The 17,985-nt window shown below is 40.3% G+C and overlaps 1 protein-coding gene across 25 annotated transcripts in view; it reads right to left on the reverse strand.

Annotated features, from left to right (window-relative positions):
* KALRN (kalirin RhoGEF kinase) overlaps positions 1-17,985 on the reverse strand; it is an 809,955-nt gene that overhangs the window by 346,570 nt on the left and 445,400 nt on the right. For 22 of the 25 annotated variants that reach the window (XM_055128085.1, XM_055128081.1, XM_055128079.1 and 19 more), the window contains exons 12-13: positions 7,432-7,640; positions 2,812-2,986 (exon numbers count right to left, since the gene is read on the reverse strand). In XM_055128085.1, the coding sequence (XP_054984060.1) occupies positions 2,812-2,986; positions 7,432-7,640 (384 nt within the window). The remainder of the gene's footprint in view (positions 1-2,811; positions 2,987-7,431; positions 7,641-17,985) is intronic. The other 3 variants (XM_055128078.1, XM_055128092.1, XM_055128093.1) reach the window with 1 other exon arrangement.

Below are 17,985 nucleotides of genomic sequence, written 5' to 3' on the forward strand. Positions count from 1 at the left end.
GTGAAATACTAGTTGGTATTTTAAATAATGTCCCATAGTGAAGTACTATCGGGTATTTTAAATAATATTACCACTCACAAAAATAACTTCTGCCAATCTGTCTTAAAGCAGAGCTGTTTCCTTAGGTTTAGCAGGATTTTCCTGATCAAAGAGGATTTCCTTAGGTTTAGCAGGATTTTCCTGATCAAAAGGGGAACAACAAATGCCTTCTAAACCTTGATGTTACTGCCCAAACCAGAGGGTGCAAAATAAAATCATTATTTTTACCCCCCACCCCATTTTATCAGAAACTTTTCCTATTTCTCTACTTGCTCTACTGCATACCAAGCTGCCATGTTTTTTTCTGGGACTCAGGATAAGAGGAGGAATGTAAAATTTAAAGAGAAGACAATTTAAACTATTTATTTACAGCTGGCATTTTAAATGGCATTTTTGCATATGTGTAAAACTTTTTCAGAAGTAAAAATTAATTTTTCCAGCATCACTGCAGGCAGAGTGCCATGAGTGATGGCTTAGCTGATGCCTAGGACGCAGCTATCTAATCAATCCATCCTAGAAGGAAGCCAGCAACCCTGATTTTAAAACCACAGACTTGTAATAAAATAAAAAAAATAAGCTCTCAAACCCTCAGATTCTTTCCCTTAAGCAATTTTTTGATGTTGACCTGTAATGGCAGAAGCATAAATAAAGAATAAAACAGTGAAACCACCACATCTGCTGACCTAATTTCCTCTGTGGATACAGTCACTCTCCTGAGCAAAACAGGATTGCAAGAGGATGTAGGCACCGTGCCTACATCCCTGTGATGAAATGTGGCCTCTGTTTCCGTGAGTCTCACTTCCAACTGCTAAGGATTAACAACTCATCCACTCTTCCTAGATTACCTTGCCACCCCACCCTTATGAAGCTTATCCTATTTACCCTTTGTTACATGTCAATATCTTTGATTTCTATTGGCATTTTAATTTTTCTCTCAATAAAGATACTGGTATTGATGCACAAAAATAGCACCAAAGTGCCCATGACCCTTCCATCACTCTTATGTCCTTTCTGGCCCACTGTTTCGTCTTCTCCAACCCACCTCCATTATTTAATTGGAAGTTATGGTTTGGTGCATATTGTTACTTCCCTTAGCATCATCTATGTGCTTGAGACCTTCCACTTATGTTCTCATGTTATTTCCAGGCAGCCTATTCTCACTCTGTGTTTTCATACTACATTTCACCTGAAATTCTTGTGCATGTTGAATCAAAATTATATGTGTATATATATTATAAATATAATTTATTTATAGAAATGACTGAGAGGAAATTAAAGCTTAGATTTAAAAACTTATCTTTCCCTTTGTTCTTGAAAATGTCCAGAAAAGCACCTTTAAAATGAAAAAAATTCTTTAAGGAACTAATCACAATGATTTTCAGGGAGGCAAGGATAGAGATGTATTTATTAGGAAAAGACCAGAAGAAAGTAAAGGAAAGCCCAATGAACTGGCTTTCTTTCAAATTTCAGATTCTCCACATAAACATTTTTGGTCTCAGGACTGAAGAAAAGTGAACCTATTGCTAAGATATTTTCCAGGATTTGTGTGGAATTGGAATATTTGTACTTTCAAAATTTATTTAAAAAATTATCTCCCTCCAAACCAATTACAATGTGGTTTTCCAGAACTATTCTTAAGAGGATCAGTTCTAGAAACGCAGAAGCCTCAACTCCCACAAGATGGCTGGAATGTAAACCAATGTTTTAATAAAGTTTGGACAGAGAACTACGAGAGCCTGGAGCAAAGGGAAACCATATCTTTGGCTTGACAAGCTGACATCTCTGAGAAGGACAAGGTGCATGAGGCCATTAGGTACTTGGGATTCTTCATGCCCCAGAAACCCAACAGCCCAGACTTACCATTTCAAAGCAAAAAAAAAAAAAAGTGAATAATATGTAAAGCAGACATTATTTAAATGTATTACAAGAGGGACATTAATATGCAATTCTGACCTTCCAAGAATAAACCAAGGAGTTTTGAGATGAGCAAACAAATGGCCTAAGAACAGATGTCTTTCATATCAAGCAAAAAGCAAATGGGAAATACATCTTCCCCTGCTATGGCCGACTTGCTGGTTGATGTCACCAACACTGCTCTACAGTCAGTAGCTGAGGAGACCACCTAATAGTCACACTCAGGAGGCTGTGGAATCCAATGAATCCAACTTATCCACAAGGCAACTGTGCCACCTTTTAGAAACTAAAGAGCAAGTAGTCCAATGCATACCAAGAAAACCTTCACAGCAAAGGAAGCACTAAACAGAAAATGAAAATAGGGTTCTGCTCGGCAGTGGGGATGAAAGAAAGAAATACAGCATGGCAGATCATAAATCTGTTGATAGTTGTTATGTGGCCACACCTGGCAAATACTTGGGGTCACTCCCAGTGGTGCTCAGGAGACCATGTGGTGCTACACAAGCCAGTTGAGCTATTTATCCTACTCTAATTTTGTTTATTTAAAAAACATACCCTTGGGACTGGGGAGACAATATAGTGAATAGGGCATCTGACTTGCAGAGGGTCAGTCCAGGTTCAATTCCCAGCACCCCATATGGTTCCCCAAGCCCCACCAGAGTAAGCCACAAGCAATGCTGGGTGTGGCTCCAAAGTGTAAACTAAAAATATGCCTTTGATAAATGATTGCTTCTAATCCCCTTAAGTGACTGTCTTATACTCCCTCCTTCCCTAGTTCAGGAGACAGCATAGTTGGCAGAAAGCAGGCCAACACTATCCTTGACCCTCACCCCCCAACCCACTCCTCCCACACCTTACCTCTATGGTATACTGCTCAAAGATGCGCAGCTGTAGGAAGATATCCAGCTTGATTTTCCGCTCATGGAATAGCTCCTCCATCTGCACCTGGGCGTCATCGAGCTGCTGCAGGACTGACTCTATATGGCTGATGGAGCTAGTGTGGGGCGTCTTGTTGTTGGATACAGCTGAGTCCCTGTGGCAGAGTGGTTGGAAAGAAAGGAGGGACCTTGCCATGTTAAAAGTGATGAAGGAGTATGGATCCTTCTCTGTTTGAGCAAGGAGAATGTGAATCAGTTGAGTCATTCAATCAATAGACATTGATCAAACACCTAATGAGAATCTGGCACTAACTGGTTATTCGGAGAACCATAAATACAGGCCTCTATGAGGTTCATAGGACACTGATCACTTGCTTATTCCTTAGATCAAACTGTGTAAAGGAAAATATGAAAAAAACATGGAAAAGAGTTCTACAAAGCACAAAATATTAAAAAACTGGGATAATTACATGCAGGGATACAGTCAAATATGTATAGTTTTAATACACTTATACACATATCACAGCACATAGGATAGACACATTAAAGGCACATGGGAAAGAAAAAAACCCTTCCTAGCTTTACTTCACAGGACTGTTGTTAAAAATAAGTTCATGACAGCCAAAACTGTCGACCTTCTTTATAATGCTATGCCAAAGTTAGGAGCTATTGCTACTAAACAGACCTTGAGCTGTGGTCAGGAAAGTCTAGAGGGAAAAAAAATCTAAAATTAAAAATTTAAAAAATCTAGAGGGAATAAGCCCGTATTAAGGCCCTTCTCTAACACCTATGTGCCTTTGGAGACCACCTCTGTCAGTCGTAGCTGCCTACTATAAAGCGGTTTTAATCCTGTTCTGCTGCTTACTGTCTGGGTCAATGTCAGAGTGTGGCTGAACGTGTTCCATGAATGATTAGTAAGGACATGTATGAAGAATCTAGTACTGATTGCAGCAACCCCAACTGGGGACAGTAGAAAATAGGGCACCAGAGGAAGGATGAGTCTTGAACTGGGCATTAGAAGAGTAGGATATACCTGTCAATCAGAAAGACTGTGCACTTCCTGAGAGATCATGCCCGAAAGCAGCAGCACAGAAGAGAATCAAGTGAGAAATATACTGACTTGCTCAGAGAGAGAGACAGAGAGAGTGTGTATATAAGAGAGAGAGATAGAGAAGGACAGAGAGAGAGAGAGAGAGAGAGAGAGAGAGAGAGAGAGAGAGAGAGAGAGAGAGAGAGAGAGAGAGAGAGGCCTCCAAAGATAAGATCTTGGTATATTAAGAAAACTGTGGCATCCCTATTCAATTCTATAGGGCCTAGAATAAGTCAGAACCCCCAAATCTGAAACAAACAAGTACATTCATTATCTTAGCCAACTTGTTTTCTTACATAACTTAAGATAAAGTACAAAGGGAAAACTGTTGGATAACAGTGGGTTGTCCTTGCTCTTTCCTCAGGGAGCTTAGTTTTATTGAGCTACTCCCACAACAGTGCCCTGAGGCACAGCCAATTCCATCAAGCACCAGTAATCCTATTTTGCTTTTCTCTTTCCTTTATATCATCTGCATAATTTAGCAATGTCTTTTTTACATAGACACAGGAAGACAGTTCATGGTATGCTTTGTAACATGGGAGTTAACTGACTCTGAAATAATATTTTCTCCTGGGCATCGATGGATGCCTAGTAATATTTACCCGACTTAAGCCTGAGTTGCCCTTACTTCCTAACACCTCCCAAAGGAGGGTCCCAACAAAGGGACTGGATGGACCCAGACAAGCTGTAAGCTACCCTGGCATCAAAAGGGGACAGCCAAGCACCATAAGTATAATAAGTTAAAAGCATAGTCATGGAACAAACTGTCATGACCCAAAAAGAAGTAACTGAATAAGGACCCTGCTGGGATTAGGAAAGAGTAAGATGGCCTGAGGACTGTAGTCTGGGATATATAGTGAGATATCCCCAGGAAGAGCCACCCATTAATCTTAATATATCTCTTACTGTGTTCATACAAAATGACTAGAAATATTATAAGAAGTAAATTTATTATGATTGGTCAAATGGATTACTAGCTGAGGAAAGGAGAAAGCAATAAATCCTAGATGGAATCCTGCCCTTGAGCAGATCTTGGATCTCGTAGTAATCTGGAGTGCTGAACCCTCATAAGAGATTTTGTCCTTGAGTTAATCTCCTAGATCTTCCCCTGAAGGAGTGGCTTTACCTCTGTTTGTTGTTATGACAATGTGAACCCCACCTATGTGGACCCCACCCTTCATGATTTCTATATAACTATGCTGTAAGGATAAGAGGGGGCTGGGCTAGAATAGAAAGAGGAGAACTGTGAGGATGAGGATGGTGGAACTATGATAACTGGGATACCACCAAAACTATGACGATGATTGTGCTGTAGGGAGAAATCGGACTACGCTGGGGAAGAGAGAAATTAGCTGACTACCAACCAGCCTGGGACCCTGTTTCTTGGTTCCCCTGGTCCTTCGCCCGTCCATTGCCACAGGCTGGGCAGGGGAATGACTCTCAGCCACCAAACACTCAGTCCCATGTGCCCACGTCCTTTTTTGAAACTCAAAGAAAGCCATTATTTTGAAACTTCTCATCAACAAATTTTCTTAAGATCAGTTTCTTTAGCTGGTGTTTGTCTCAAAAAAGAACCATATCTGAACTTACACATTTTCTGAGGAAGCATAAAACCAGCTCATTAAGAGGCCCTCTTATTCGGAGAGCTCCCTGTTTCTACCTTTTAGCACTGGCCTATTGGGACATGGAGCTCCACTCTTGCAGGACACCTCTATTCATGAAAAGAAAAGAATAGATTGACTCCACACTATGTGTTATGCATTTGAAATTTCTGACTCTGCTGGAGGGAAGACAGGGTTGTTCTTTCTGACTGTTCCTCTTGAACTTTCTTCACAACACAGTTTCCAGAAGAAAGAGTGATTTTTGACCTGCCTATACAAACCCTCTGTCAGTGTCACACTCACTGGCCTCACAGACAGGATGCGAAGGCTCCTCTAGGCACCTGAGTGATGAGTACCCAGAGAGCCCACGGCAACTAGGGAAGGTGTGTGCTATGAAGTGCGTGTAGCATCTTGTCAACCCCTCGGAGTCACTTACTTCTCTCTACTGGTACTGAGATCAGGAAAAAGAGCTGGGATCTAGAGTCAGTTTAGGGGAGAACGAATGACTACCAGTGGTTCTTGGTTACAGGCCTTTCTAAAATGCATGGAACATAAATATGGAGAACAGGCATCGACTACTACACTGCCTTCACAGTCACTGAGCAGTCTCGTGCCCTTGGGCTCTGTGCAAGACTGGCAGTTGAGAAGAGCATGTGGCATCTCCCAAGACCCAGCCCCCCAGTCAGTGTAGTCAGTCAAGCCTGTGAAAAGTGTTTATAAAGAAAGAACAAAGTCATGACAAACATTCAGAATTGACAGAGCCCCTTAATGATTAAGATAAAGCAGCTTAGACCCAGACAGGTTAAATGATTGTCTACTAATAAGAATTTCTTCAGAAGCAAGTGACACTGGCATTTCCTAGGAATGCAGACAAAACTGTCGTGTATTATATATTCATGAAGATGAATTAGGGGAAGAAGGGAAAGAGGCAGTGTTGTTAGTATGCAACAGGAGGAAGCTGAACTTCTCAAGTGCATGTTTGGAATACAAATGATTAATTTACAACAGAAAAACATTCCAGGGCCATCTAAAGGTAAGTTCTCATTGTTTATTTAATTGGACAACTGCTGTGGGTGGAAAGTCCTCTTCAACAAAAAAGGCCCCAAGGAATAGTTAGTCTGGGAATAGTTGATGAGATTACTTTTTTTTCCAGAGTTGGCAGAGGTCCCAGCACTGAATGATTTTGGGAAAGGGACAAGTCCTTGTGGGCAGATATCATTAGCACTATCAAGCCTTATGTACACAGCACCTGAGCACAGGGATGCTTGCTGTGGGCTCTCTCAAGACCTCATGACACTATATGAGAAGCCAATACCCCTAACAGATGCAAGTAACTAGATCTTGGAGCCAATAAAAAGGAAGCAATGCTGTGGATGATTCTAAATGGATATAAGGATTTTCCTTTTATGTTATGCTTAATTAGTTTACATGGAGATTTTATTTTTTGGGCAGCAAGGAATGGTGAAAGGACTTAAATGGATAACGAAGAGCCAACTGGAAGAACATCATACATTCTACATCTGCAGGAGTCACACTCCATCTACTAGATCACTTGGAGTTCAGAGGTCAATCTAAGATCAGACGCTAAATATTAGTATATTCTCTAGGAGCTATTTCTCCACATGATCAAATATGTCATGATTCTCAGAATTTTTTCTGTTGTTAATTTTGATGACTTTTTGGTTACTGGGTAACATCTTGAATAATAAACTTTTTTTGAGCATTGATGCATTTCCATTCACCATTTCATTCTAAACTCACACTGAGCATACAGGCACTTTTATATCTGACAGATGGATAAACCAACGCTCACACAAGACCACAAAGTTGGCTGAGCCAAGACTGGGACATGACTTATCTCACGTCTAGTCCGAGGCATTTCCCACTGGAAAGCACTGCCCATGCTGACCTGGCCTCGCTGGGCTCCCCCAGGGAGGGAGGCGCTGACCTGAGCTGCTGGATAAGGTCTTCGCCTTCCTTGATGACATTGAGTGTGGCATCCAGGGTGGCAGTTTGCTGCTGCTGGAACTGCTTGATCAGTTCCTGCACTGCATCTACCGAGTCTGCACAGACATCCTCTAGCATCTCTTTCTGAAGATCTTCCATCCATGTCCACAACTGCAGGGAGAGAACAGAAATACTCAGGGTAGATGAGAGTCAGGAAAACAAACCCTCAGTAAGGCAGTGAGATGCTTGGCTGTCCCCAGCAGCACACCCATGGACCATCTTGTCTTCCTATATTTATGCTCCTAACCATTTTCTGCTACTCCTTAGGCAATTCCTCTGGGAAAGAACACATTTGGTTTTATTTCCCAGTAACTCAGGGAAACTGAGATTAGAAACTGTAGATCACTAGCTCTTGAGAGACCAAGAACAAGAACCTGGTGATGGACCAATATTATTCTGCTTGTTTTTGGGCCACCCCAGGTATGCTTAGGTGTTGTCCTTGGCTCTGCACTCAGGAATCCCTCCTGCAGTGCTCACTGGCTGCATGCATGGCAAGCACCCAATCCACTGCACTCGGACTCCAGCCTCAAGGAAAAATATTATCTAATCTTCCATATGTATAATTGAAACAGATTTTTCATTTAGTTTGAATATGGTTTGGTATGGCACAGATATTTTTATATTATCAGTATCATTTAGAAGCAGTGCATGGAACATAGTAAGTGCTATACAAATATTAGACATTATTATTAATATTATTATTATTATTATTATTATTTTTGCTTTTGGGGTCACACCCGGAGATGCATAGGGGTTAACTCCTGGCTCTGCACTCAGGAATAACTTCTGGCGGTGCTCGGGAGACCATGTGGGATGCTGGGAATTGAACCCAGGTCAGTCATGTGCAAGGCAAATGCCCTACCGGCTGTGTTATTGCTCCAGCCCCTATTATTATATTAAAATATTTTTTATGCCAGTCAACTTGTTCCCCTAGAAAGTAGATGGAAAGTTTAAAGTATTCCTTCATTTTGGAGTTGACAGAAGGTCAATACTGGGTTTAATTTTTCAACATATTAGGCTGGACTTCACTCAGCTTTTACAACATTGTCCTGGGATGAGTAAGGAAAGCTAGGGAATGGACATTACAGATAGTTCTAAATAAAGAGAAAAAGAAAGTAAAACTGATGTGAATGGAGGACAAAAATAGAAGACATGAAAGAGATCACTGAAGAAAAATAAACCCAGCACGTTAACTGGGGCAGGTGCTGACACAGGCCTGGTTAGGGTAAGGTTGGCACCCAACTGTTCTTGGAATGAGAAAGAGAAAAAAGGCTTACAGGTATCTGAGGAAATTTATTTAATTGAAAATGACTTTTTCCCTCAGCATCACCCTTAAATTAATCATGGCTTTCAAACTTAGAGGTTTTCCCTGCTCAATTTTAAATGAAATCTCTAGACCCTCTGGTACAGCTCTCCAGAAGAAAGCCAACGTTACCGGGCCAATTCGGTATGTCACAGAATACTCCTTTCTGGTGGTCATGCATCAAAACCATAGGGGCAGACAGAAACAAAAATTGCCAAAGTGAGTTGTCAGTGTTAAGAAAAGTAAAAAGAGGAAAAGTTTTAGGATCTTTTAGGGCATATCAAGTGGGCACCAGTAATGTCTCCACTGTGAAACTTGTTACTATTTTTGGCATATCGAATACACCATGGGGAGCTTGCCAGGCTCTGCCATGCGGTCGAGATCTTCTCGGTAGCTTGCCAGGCTCTCGGGGAAGGGCAGAGGAATCAAACCCGGGTCGGCCCTACCTGCTGTGCTATAAGAAAAAATGTATCATAGGGAAAAAGTACCCTATCCTCAAATACAGTTTTACTAGCAAACTGAAACCAACTTCTCTTTATATATTTTACTGTTTAGAGAAATTTTGGGGCAAGAAGGGAGACCACACACAGCAATGCTCAGGACTTTCCTGGCTTTTTACTCTGGGGTCACTCCTTTCAGTGCTCAGGGGACCATACAGGATGCCAGGGTCCACTGCATGCAAGGCAAGTGTCCTGCCTGCTGTAACATCTCTCCACCCACCCCTAAGAGAAACTTGTATAAGGCAGAGGTAACGCCTACTGCAAGGAAACTCAGCTATATGATAGACAAGTCTACCTCTAAATGAAGCTCAGCTCTGTGCTCAGCAGCCTGATAAAGAAAAGACTAGTTTCCGACCTCCAAGATGATAAAATGTCAAATGAAATTGCTAGTAACAGAAGAAAAAAATGACTTTTTGGGGGATTTGTTTTTGAGGTCACACCAAGCAGTGCTTAAGGTCTACTCCTGACTCATTGCTCAGGAATAATGCCTTGTGGGCTCAAGGAGCTACACAGAACACAGGGTATCAAAGCCGGGCTGGTTGCATATAAGGCAAGTTTCCTACTAACTACTTCTAGGCAAGTGCTATGCTTCTCTCTGGCCCTGGACTTAAGAAAATCTGACTCAGAAATATGGAATTGGTCCCAGTGAAAAGGGACCACTGAAATCTTTCTCTATTTTTCCTTCTGTAAAAACAAACATAGTAAAAATCCAGAGGAAAAGGAATTCTTGAATAATTGAATGGAATAGGAATAATTCTTGATTCTTTCCTTGTTTGGCTAATCCTGTCACCAGGGAAAAATTACCTTACTTCATTCAGTTACTTCATATTTAAAATAAATGTGTTAGTGTTCACTAACTCCCCATTCAAATCCCTCCTAGTATTGAGAAGCTAACATAAAGAAGATAGTAATAAAAGGACTTCTCTTAGTTCAAAAATCACATCATCACTTTGACACCAAGACCAGTCCAAAGAATTTGGCACCAGTTTGATGATAATGATGATATAAATTAAGATACTATTTATAGCTCTAAAAGCATAAGCAGCTCCCATGAAATCACATACACAGTCACTCCTGGTGTGAACAAATATAAATTGCATGATCATAAATTTAAATAAGCACCTCTGAGACTTAGTACTCCAAAGTAGACAAAAATAAACATTAATGTTTATGAGAAACAGTCAAGGTTTTCTTTTTGAAGCTGCAATTTTCCTAATATCTGAACATTCTACAATTCTCCTGGGTATGTGCCCATATGATTTACCCTTGAAGAGCATGCTTAGGTCACTTTGAAAACTACCCAAATCAAGGTGCCAGATCTATTGTGTATTTATTAATTATCAAGTAGTGGAGGAAACTCAACCAGAATGATATATGACCTCAAGCTCCTATTAGTCAGTGACTGTCAGAATTAGGTAAATTCATAGAGTGAGTGAGGCAGCCTAGAAGTAGAAAAAAATATTTTTATCCTACAAAGTTCCATGTTGGATGTCTCTTCCAGGGTAATTCTCTTTCGCCCCTGCTTAACACATTAGGGTTTAACACATCAACACTGTACCTTCTTCATTAACCCATCTATTGACCAATAAGACTCTTGAGTTTCAGAAGTTTCTAGACACTCTCTTCTTGATGAAAATGTGGCTGTACTATAACACATTCTTTCAGGGTTCCGTTCTCCAGCAATGAGCATTTGGGCCATGATGATAGAGGCATGCATCACTTACTGAAGCTTCAATAATGGGGCACGTATATAACAGACCACATGTACAAGGGTGGTGATCCCAACAGACTCTACATTAAGTAGGTATACCACCAGCTTTCTGCAAGGACGAGCTATGCCATTCCCACAATGACAGTTATCTAAAGCAGAGCTGTCAGAGCACATCCCTGTGCTCAGTGACAACTGCATGACCGTATGCACACTTGGATGGTTTTGTATGTCCTCCTTCTCAAGCACACACGGATTGTGGCCAAAAACATCTATATATTAAAAAAGAACTTGATTAGAGGACCTCTAGAGAATTAATAAGGATGTAGGGGATCAATTTAATGCTATGGGAGTGAAACAAGTGAGTTCATAGGGGCCAGCCATCCTGTATGCATAGAAAGGCAGCTGAAAAAAACCTGCAAAATGTAGAAAAAGAAGTGCAAGGAAGAGAAGAATTAAGAGGTTTGTAGAAAGAATAGGCTAATAGGTGAAATGCTGAGGAAAAAGGTAGTTTTGCTCCATCATCTTCTGCTCCTGACTGACTTTCCATTTGCATAGCTCTGGCAGTCAGTGTGCCAAGGAACCTGAGGGATGTTGAAAGGAGCAATTCCACAGGATAAATAGACCCTCCACCTCATATTGAAGAGATAATTTCTCCTTTGGCATCAACTACCAGGCTTTTTTTTTTTTTTTTGCTTTTTGGGTCACACCTGGCATTGCACAGGGGTTACTCCTGTCTCTGAACTCAGGAATCACTCCTGGTGGTGCTCAGGGGACCTGGGATGCTGGGAATCGAACCCAGGTTGGCTGCATGCAAGGCAAATGCCCTACCCGCTGTGCTATTGCTCCAGCCCCAACTACCAGTTTTTATTTCCCAAATAAATGAGGAAAGTTCTGTGAATTAGGTAGAGGATGAAACTCTTTTGGTTTCCATGCCATCATCTCTGTAGAAGATTGATTTAGTTTGTTTCTACAGGGGTAGGGAGAGAAACATGTGTACTTGTAGATGTCTGGTAGTTGTTGGGTGTATATGTATATATGTATATATATATGTATGTATATGTATATATATGTGTGTGTATGTATTTGAGCAGAAAATATCATGAAAGAAAGATTTTTTTTTTGGCTTTTTGGGTCACACTCAGCAATACTCAGGGATGACTCCTGGCTCTGCTCTCAGGAATCACTCCTGGCAGTGCTCAGGGGACCATATGGGATGCTGGGAATTGAAGCCAAGTCAGCCACATGCAAGGCAAACACCCTACCCACTGTACTATCGCTCCAGCCCCCAAGAAAGATTTCTTGAAGTTAGAAAAAAATCAAAATAAATATTTAACTAAGCTGTCTAATAAAAAAAAGGTTGATTTTCCTGGTCACATTCCTTGGTTAATTTGATTCACATTATTACAATATATAAAAATGGATATTTTGAAAGCCTACTGAATGTAGCATTTCCATGGAAACCCAGCAACAGAAGAGCATATACTGTCTGGACAATCTCTGCAGAGTAGATGACACTTGCTCCAAACATTTTTTTCCCTAGACAAAAAAAAAAAAGAACACCAAAAAACCACAAGATCTAAGCTGCAACCACCAAACCTTGTAAAGTACCTGTTAAGGTTGCAGACAGTGGGGTGAAGGGTGATGGAGTTTGGGAATACTGGTGGAGGTAATTGACACTGGTGATGGGATTGGTATTAAAATATTCTATATTACATTAAAACTCAACTATCAACCCTTTGTAAATCACAGTTCTTTAAATAAGAGATTATTTAAAAAAAAAGGAAGAGAAAGAGATAAAGAAAACAAAAGCAAAGAGAAGGAAGAAAAGGAAGGGAAGAAAAGAAGACTTGGGTAAATTCCTTTTACATCCTAACTCTCTAGACCATCAAACAGTCAGCTACGTGTCTGTCTTTGGCAGGAAATAAAACCAAGATATTAGAAAGTTCAGGACAATCTGTACTAATAGCTGAGGTCTGAATACCTAAAGAGGACCAGACACATATTTGTCCCCTATCTCTCTCACCTCTAACGCCTTTGATCATTTTTATCTCTTCTCTGCAAAGAATAAATAATTTTGGTTTCATAAAGTAATTTTTATTGAAATTATTCTGATTTTCAACATTAAAAATTCACTAAAGGAAATTTGTAAAACAGGAACCAAAGTTACATTACAGAAGATAAGATGCTGGCCTTACACTTGGCAGACCCAGGTTCAATCCCTGGTATCCCAGATGGTCCCCAGGGTCCTTCAGAATTGACCTCTGTGTGCAGAGCCAGGAAACCCCTGAGCTTCACTGGGTATGGCCCCAAAACCAAAAAAGGAGAAAACTTATAAAACAAACAAAAAATGCAAAGACATATCAAATCATTCATAGCATTCTTGACTCTTTGTATATACTAGTTTTAGTCTATGAGGGTAACCTAACTTGTAGTAGTACTGGATACACAGTTTTTAATGTATAATACCAGTAGTCCCAGTTCCCCAAAGGTATTTGGCGTACCACTCCCTTTTCAGAAATATAAGTAATTTAGTACCCCTCTAGAAAACTACTTTCTCTAAACAGAGATGTACCCTCCACTGTATCCTCTACAGTGTCTCTTACAGTCTTCTCCTCCTCAGTGGTGTCATCCACTTCGGGAAAGATTTCCAGTGGTTTCCAGACTCTCACACCTGAGTGCTGGCACCTGTTTGAGCATCAGACTATGTACCACCACTAGTTTATGGACCCATGGTTGGAAGCACTGTTATCTGTTTTATAGCCTAAGCACTCACATGCGATCAATGATCTTTCATGATAGATTTATAATGACTAAGATATTTTATTATATAGGTACATTTGCAATTTGTTTAATGAATTACCCAGTGTGGAATATTTAGAAAGCTTATAACTATTCGTGATTATGAATAATAAACACTACTATAAAATGGTTAGAAGATTTTAATCCTTCAGATTCATATGGTTGCCAAGAATTCACAAAGCAGGGGTAGTAAAATTTAGTAAAAGAAATGGGTATAGAGGATATTTTTTATCTTCCTTTTGTGGACTCCCAGTTCCTAATAAAAGTAAATGTTTTGATGTAGGAAGTGGGCTAAAGTGAAATCATGACCATCAGTCTGGGGAGTCATAGGAAGTCTAGGTTAATTGCTTAAGAAGTTGGATATTCAGTTTCTGTTCAAATAATTCCTTAAAAATTATTTGAAAAGGTGCATTAATTCCCTAAAAATTTCATTCTACAATCATATTTTATTATACATAAATTGGGTCTAATAGGAAAATGCAGTGATGATTATAGGTATGTAGGAAAGAAGTAAAAAAAAACCTAAGGAGTTAGCTATAACTAGGCAATAAGATAGTATTTATCAGTACTACAATAGCACAGTGGGTAGGGTGTTTGCTTTGCACACGGCTGACCCGGGTTCAATTCCTCCGTCCCTCTCAGAGAGCCTGGCAAGCTACCGAGAGTATCCCGCCCATAAAAGCTACCTGTGGCATATTCGATATGCCAAAAACAGTAACAACAAGTCTCACAATGGAGATGTTACTGGTGCCCACTCGAGCAAATTGATGCGCAATGGGATGTCAGTGACAGTGACAGTGACCCCAAGGTTGCCCCACTACTCAAAAACTTGGCAGGAAATCACCCTTTGATTCTCTCTATCAAAGAAGGAAAAATCACTGTAGAATCTTAAAATTTTGTAAAGATTTATAGACTAGTAGACTTGGCAACAAATCCTGTCTGCAGTAAACACCCAGTTTACAAACAGAACCAAGAGGTAGGTGTCAGGAGGTCACAGACCCGGGAATGTAGAGGAGTGACACTAAGCAAGGTTTGAGAAGCAGCACTGCTAGCTGGTACTAAAAGAAACACAGAATAAGATGAAACCACATATTTTTTCATTAGCCCATCTATGGATAACCACTTCTGACGACTAATATTTTCTGCCTGCTATCAAGGTCCTGGGAGAAAACTCCAGAGGCAATCCAAATTCTTTCATTTTTACTCTCTCCCTGTCATAGCATATCTATGTATGAAACACAATGACAGAGACATAAAATATTATCTGCATATGTATACATATATATATGCTACATAGAGGTGTGTTCTATATATGAGCACTCCGCAAATAAGAAGGAAGACACAACCAGCTCAGTATGATCACAGCACCATGGCTAGAGGCTCACTAACCTCATACTAGTCCAGTCTACAAGGAAAGCTGAAAGGTCCAGGGAAGAAGTTTGGGAAAATTGGTACTTTAATGTTACATATTAAGCCTACTTTAGTGATATTTTAAGGATAACTTTAAGATGTTTTTCTACTAGGATAAAAATAGTGTAACTCTACAATTTGATGTAATCATCATCAACACAAAGTAGCAGATATGAAGTGATTTTCCCAAAGGCACACAGAATGCCCAATGAATTGGGTTCTGGAAATCTAGACCTCCTTGACATCTAATATCTTCCTGTACTTAATGTGTGAGTATTATACATATGTGTACACATATGCAGATGCAGGTGTGTGCATATAGGTACACAGGTCTTATTTACTATTTTTCAAAAAAGGGACCCCAAACAGACTCACTTGGGAGTAGAAAAATGATTTGAGATAAAGAGTCTAACTGTGGGTCCAAGGTTCTGCTCCTCCATGATGGCCACTCAAAATACTTTTCACACACAAAAAAATTACATTCTGTCTATGAAATGAGACTTGCAGATCTCATGAAAGTTCTCCACAATCATATAATCTTTAGTTCCATACAGGATCGCTCCTGTATTTTGGAACCTTGAGGTAAAAAGCTATACTATGTTTTTCCTATTTAAATAAACTAATGATACAGAAAAGTTCTCCAAGTCTATTTTATGACCTTTATATGGATGATTGTGTAAATTAAAAAATAAATATCATGAGATAGAGTCATAAATATTTGATTTTAATTCCTACACTTACCACATATTAGCTACAAAATCTTGGGTGAATTATTTGTTTCTCTGATCTGTAAAAATCAAATAAAAATGACAATTCTTACGGCTATTGCTCAGATAGCAGAGAGTCTCTTGCCCACACACCTGGCTGTCTTCTCTGGGGCCTCTCGGAGGGGATGGGCTCCAGCTTCTCTCCCCACCCCGAGCAGAGCTCCCGGTGGCTGAAGACCACTGGAACCTAGCTACAGCCATGCTCGAGGCCCCTCTCCACATGTTTGGACAGGCCTCATGCATGAAGGTACCGGCAGAGGAACCCAGGTGTGTGTAATCCCATCAACGGCCAACATCCAGAGACTTAAAAGCAAGCTCCCAGAAGCTATATCATGTAGCCTACTTCTCCCTCTGGGAGAAACTGGCAAGTTTCTGAGAGTATCCTGCCCACATGGGACAGCCTTGCAAGCTTCCCATGGTGTACTCATATGCTAAATCCAGTAACAAGCTGGATCTCATTCCCCTGACCCTGAAAGAGCCTCCAGTGTGACATCACTGGGAGGGCCGAGTTGAGAGAGACTTCTAAGATCTCATGGAAAGGACGAATGGAGAGGTTACTGAGCCCACTCGAGAAATCGAGGACTAATGGGGATTTCGTGATCGTGAAATTTCATGATTGCTCAGATAGCCTAGCAATTAGTGTTCACAAAATATATTTCACTTTCCTCCTTCTTTCTTAACCTGGTCTCAGTTACCTCTTAATAGTATTTCACATTTATGTAACTTTTTTTTAATAGTCTTTATTGGTTCTAAGGATTAAAACCAAGGTCTCACATATGCAAAACAATTGTTCCATTACTGAGCTATCTAACCCCTCCTATGTTTTGTTTTTTTGGTTTTGGGTCACACCTGGCAATGCACAGGGGTTACTCCTGGCTCTGCACTCAGGAATTATCCCTGGTGTTGCTCAGGGGGTCATATAGGATGCTGGGAATCGAACCCGGTCAGCTTCGTGCAAGGCAAACGCCCTACCCACTGTGATATTGCTCCAGCCCCTAGCCCCTCATATAAATGTAACTTTATATGCTGAGTCTCAGTGGGAAAACAAAACTCTTTAGTAAATAAATAATAATTTTTTTAAATCTCCAGTTCAACTTGGATAATACTTAGCAATGTTGGAGAATGAACTGGGAGACAAGGGTCAATAATTTCCCCTTAACTATCAAATCATGCACACACCCAAAATTGCCAACACAACGTTTATCAGCTAATATCTACCCTCCCTATGAAACACTTATTAAAAGGTTTGAAAATGTTAAAAGAGCAAAAAGAATATTGAGGATAAGAAAGAAAAACTGAGGAAGACTTATAAAAGGACTGAAGGAGCACTATGCGTAGGATAGCAGTAAGGAGTGAGGGGCGGGGCTTATGAAGTTAGGTAAAGCTCTTCTTGGACTACTGAGAAACTGTAATTCAGAGAAGTTCTTTTCTGAACCTCAGTTTCCCCATTTGAAAATATGTGCAATAAAATCTGTCATATGTGACTATAATGAATATTACATGGGTCTGACAAGTAGCAGATACCTAATTAAAAACCAGATCACTTAATATACATTGAGTGCTTACAATGAAGTAAATTTTTTTTAATTTTATTTTTTTAAAAATTTTATTGAATCACCATGAGATAGTTACAAGCTTTCATGTTTGGGTTACAATCTCACAATGATCAAACATCCATACCTCCACCAGTGCACATTCCTCACCATCAATATCCTGGGTATAACCCCCCTTTCCCACCCTCCCCCTGCCTCCATGGCAGACAATATTCCCCATACTCTCTCTCTACTTTTGGGCATTATGGCTTGCAACACAGACACTGAGAGGTCATCATGTTTGGTCCATTATCTACTCTCGGCATGCATCTCCCATCCCAGCTGGTTCCTCCAGCCATCATTTTCTTAGTGATCCCTTCTCTATTCCATCTGCCTTCTCCCCTTTGTTCATGAAGCAGTTTTCCAGCTATGGG

This window comes from Sorex araneus, chromosome 2 (assembly GCF_027595985.1).
Source record: "Sorex araneus isolate mSorAra2 chromosome 2, mSorAra2.pri, whole genome shotgun sequence".
NCBI classification, from domain to species: domain Eukaryota; kingdom Metazoa; phylum Chordata; class Mammalia; order Eulipotyphla; family Soricidae; genus Sorex; species Sorex araneus.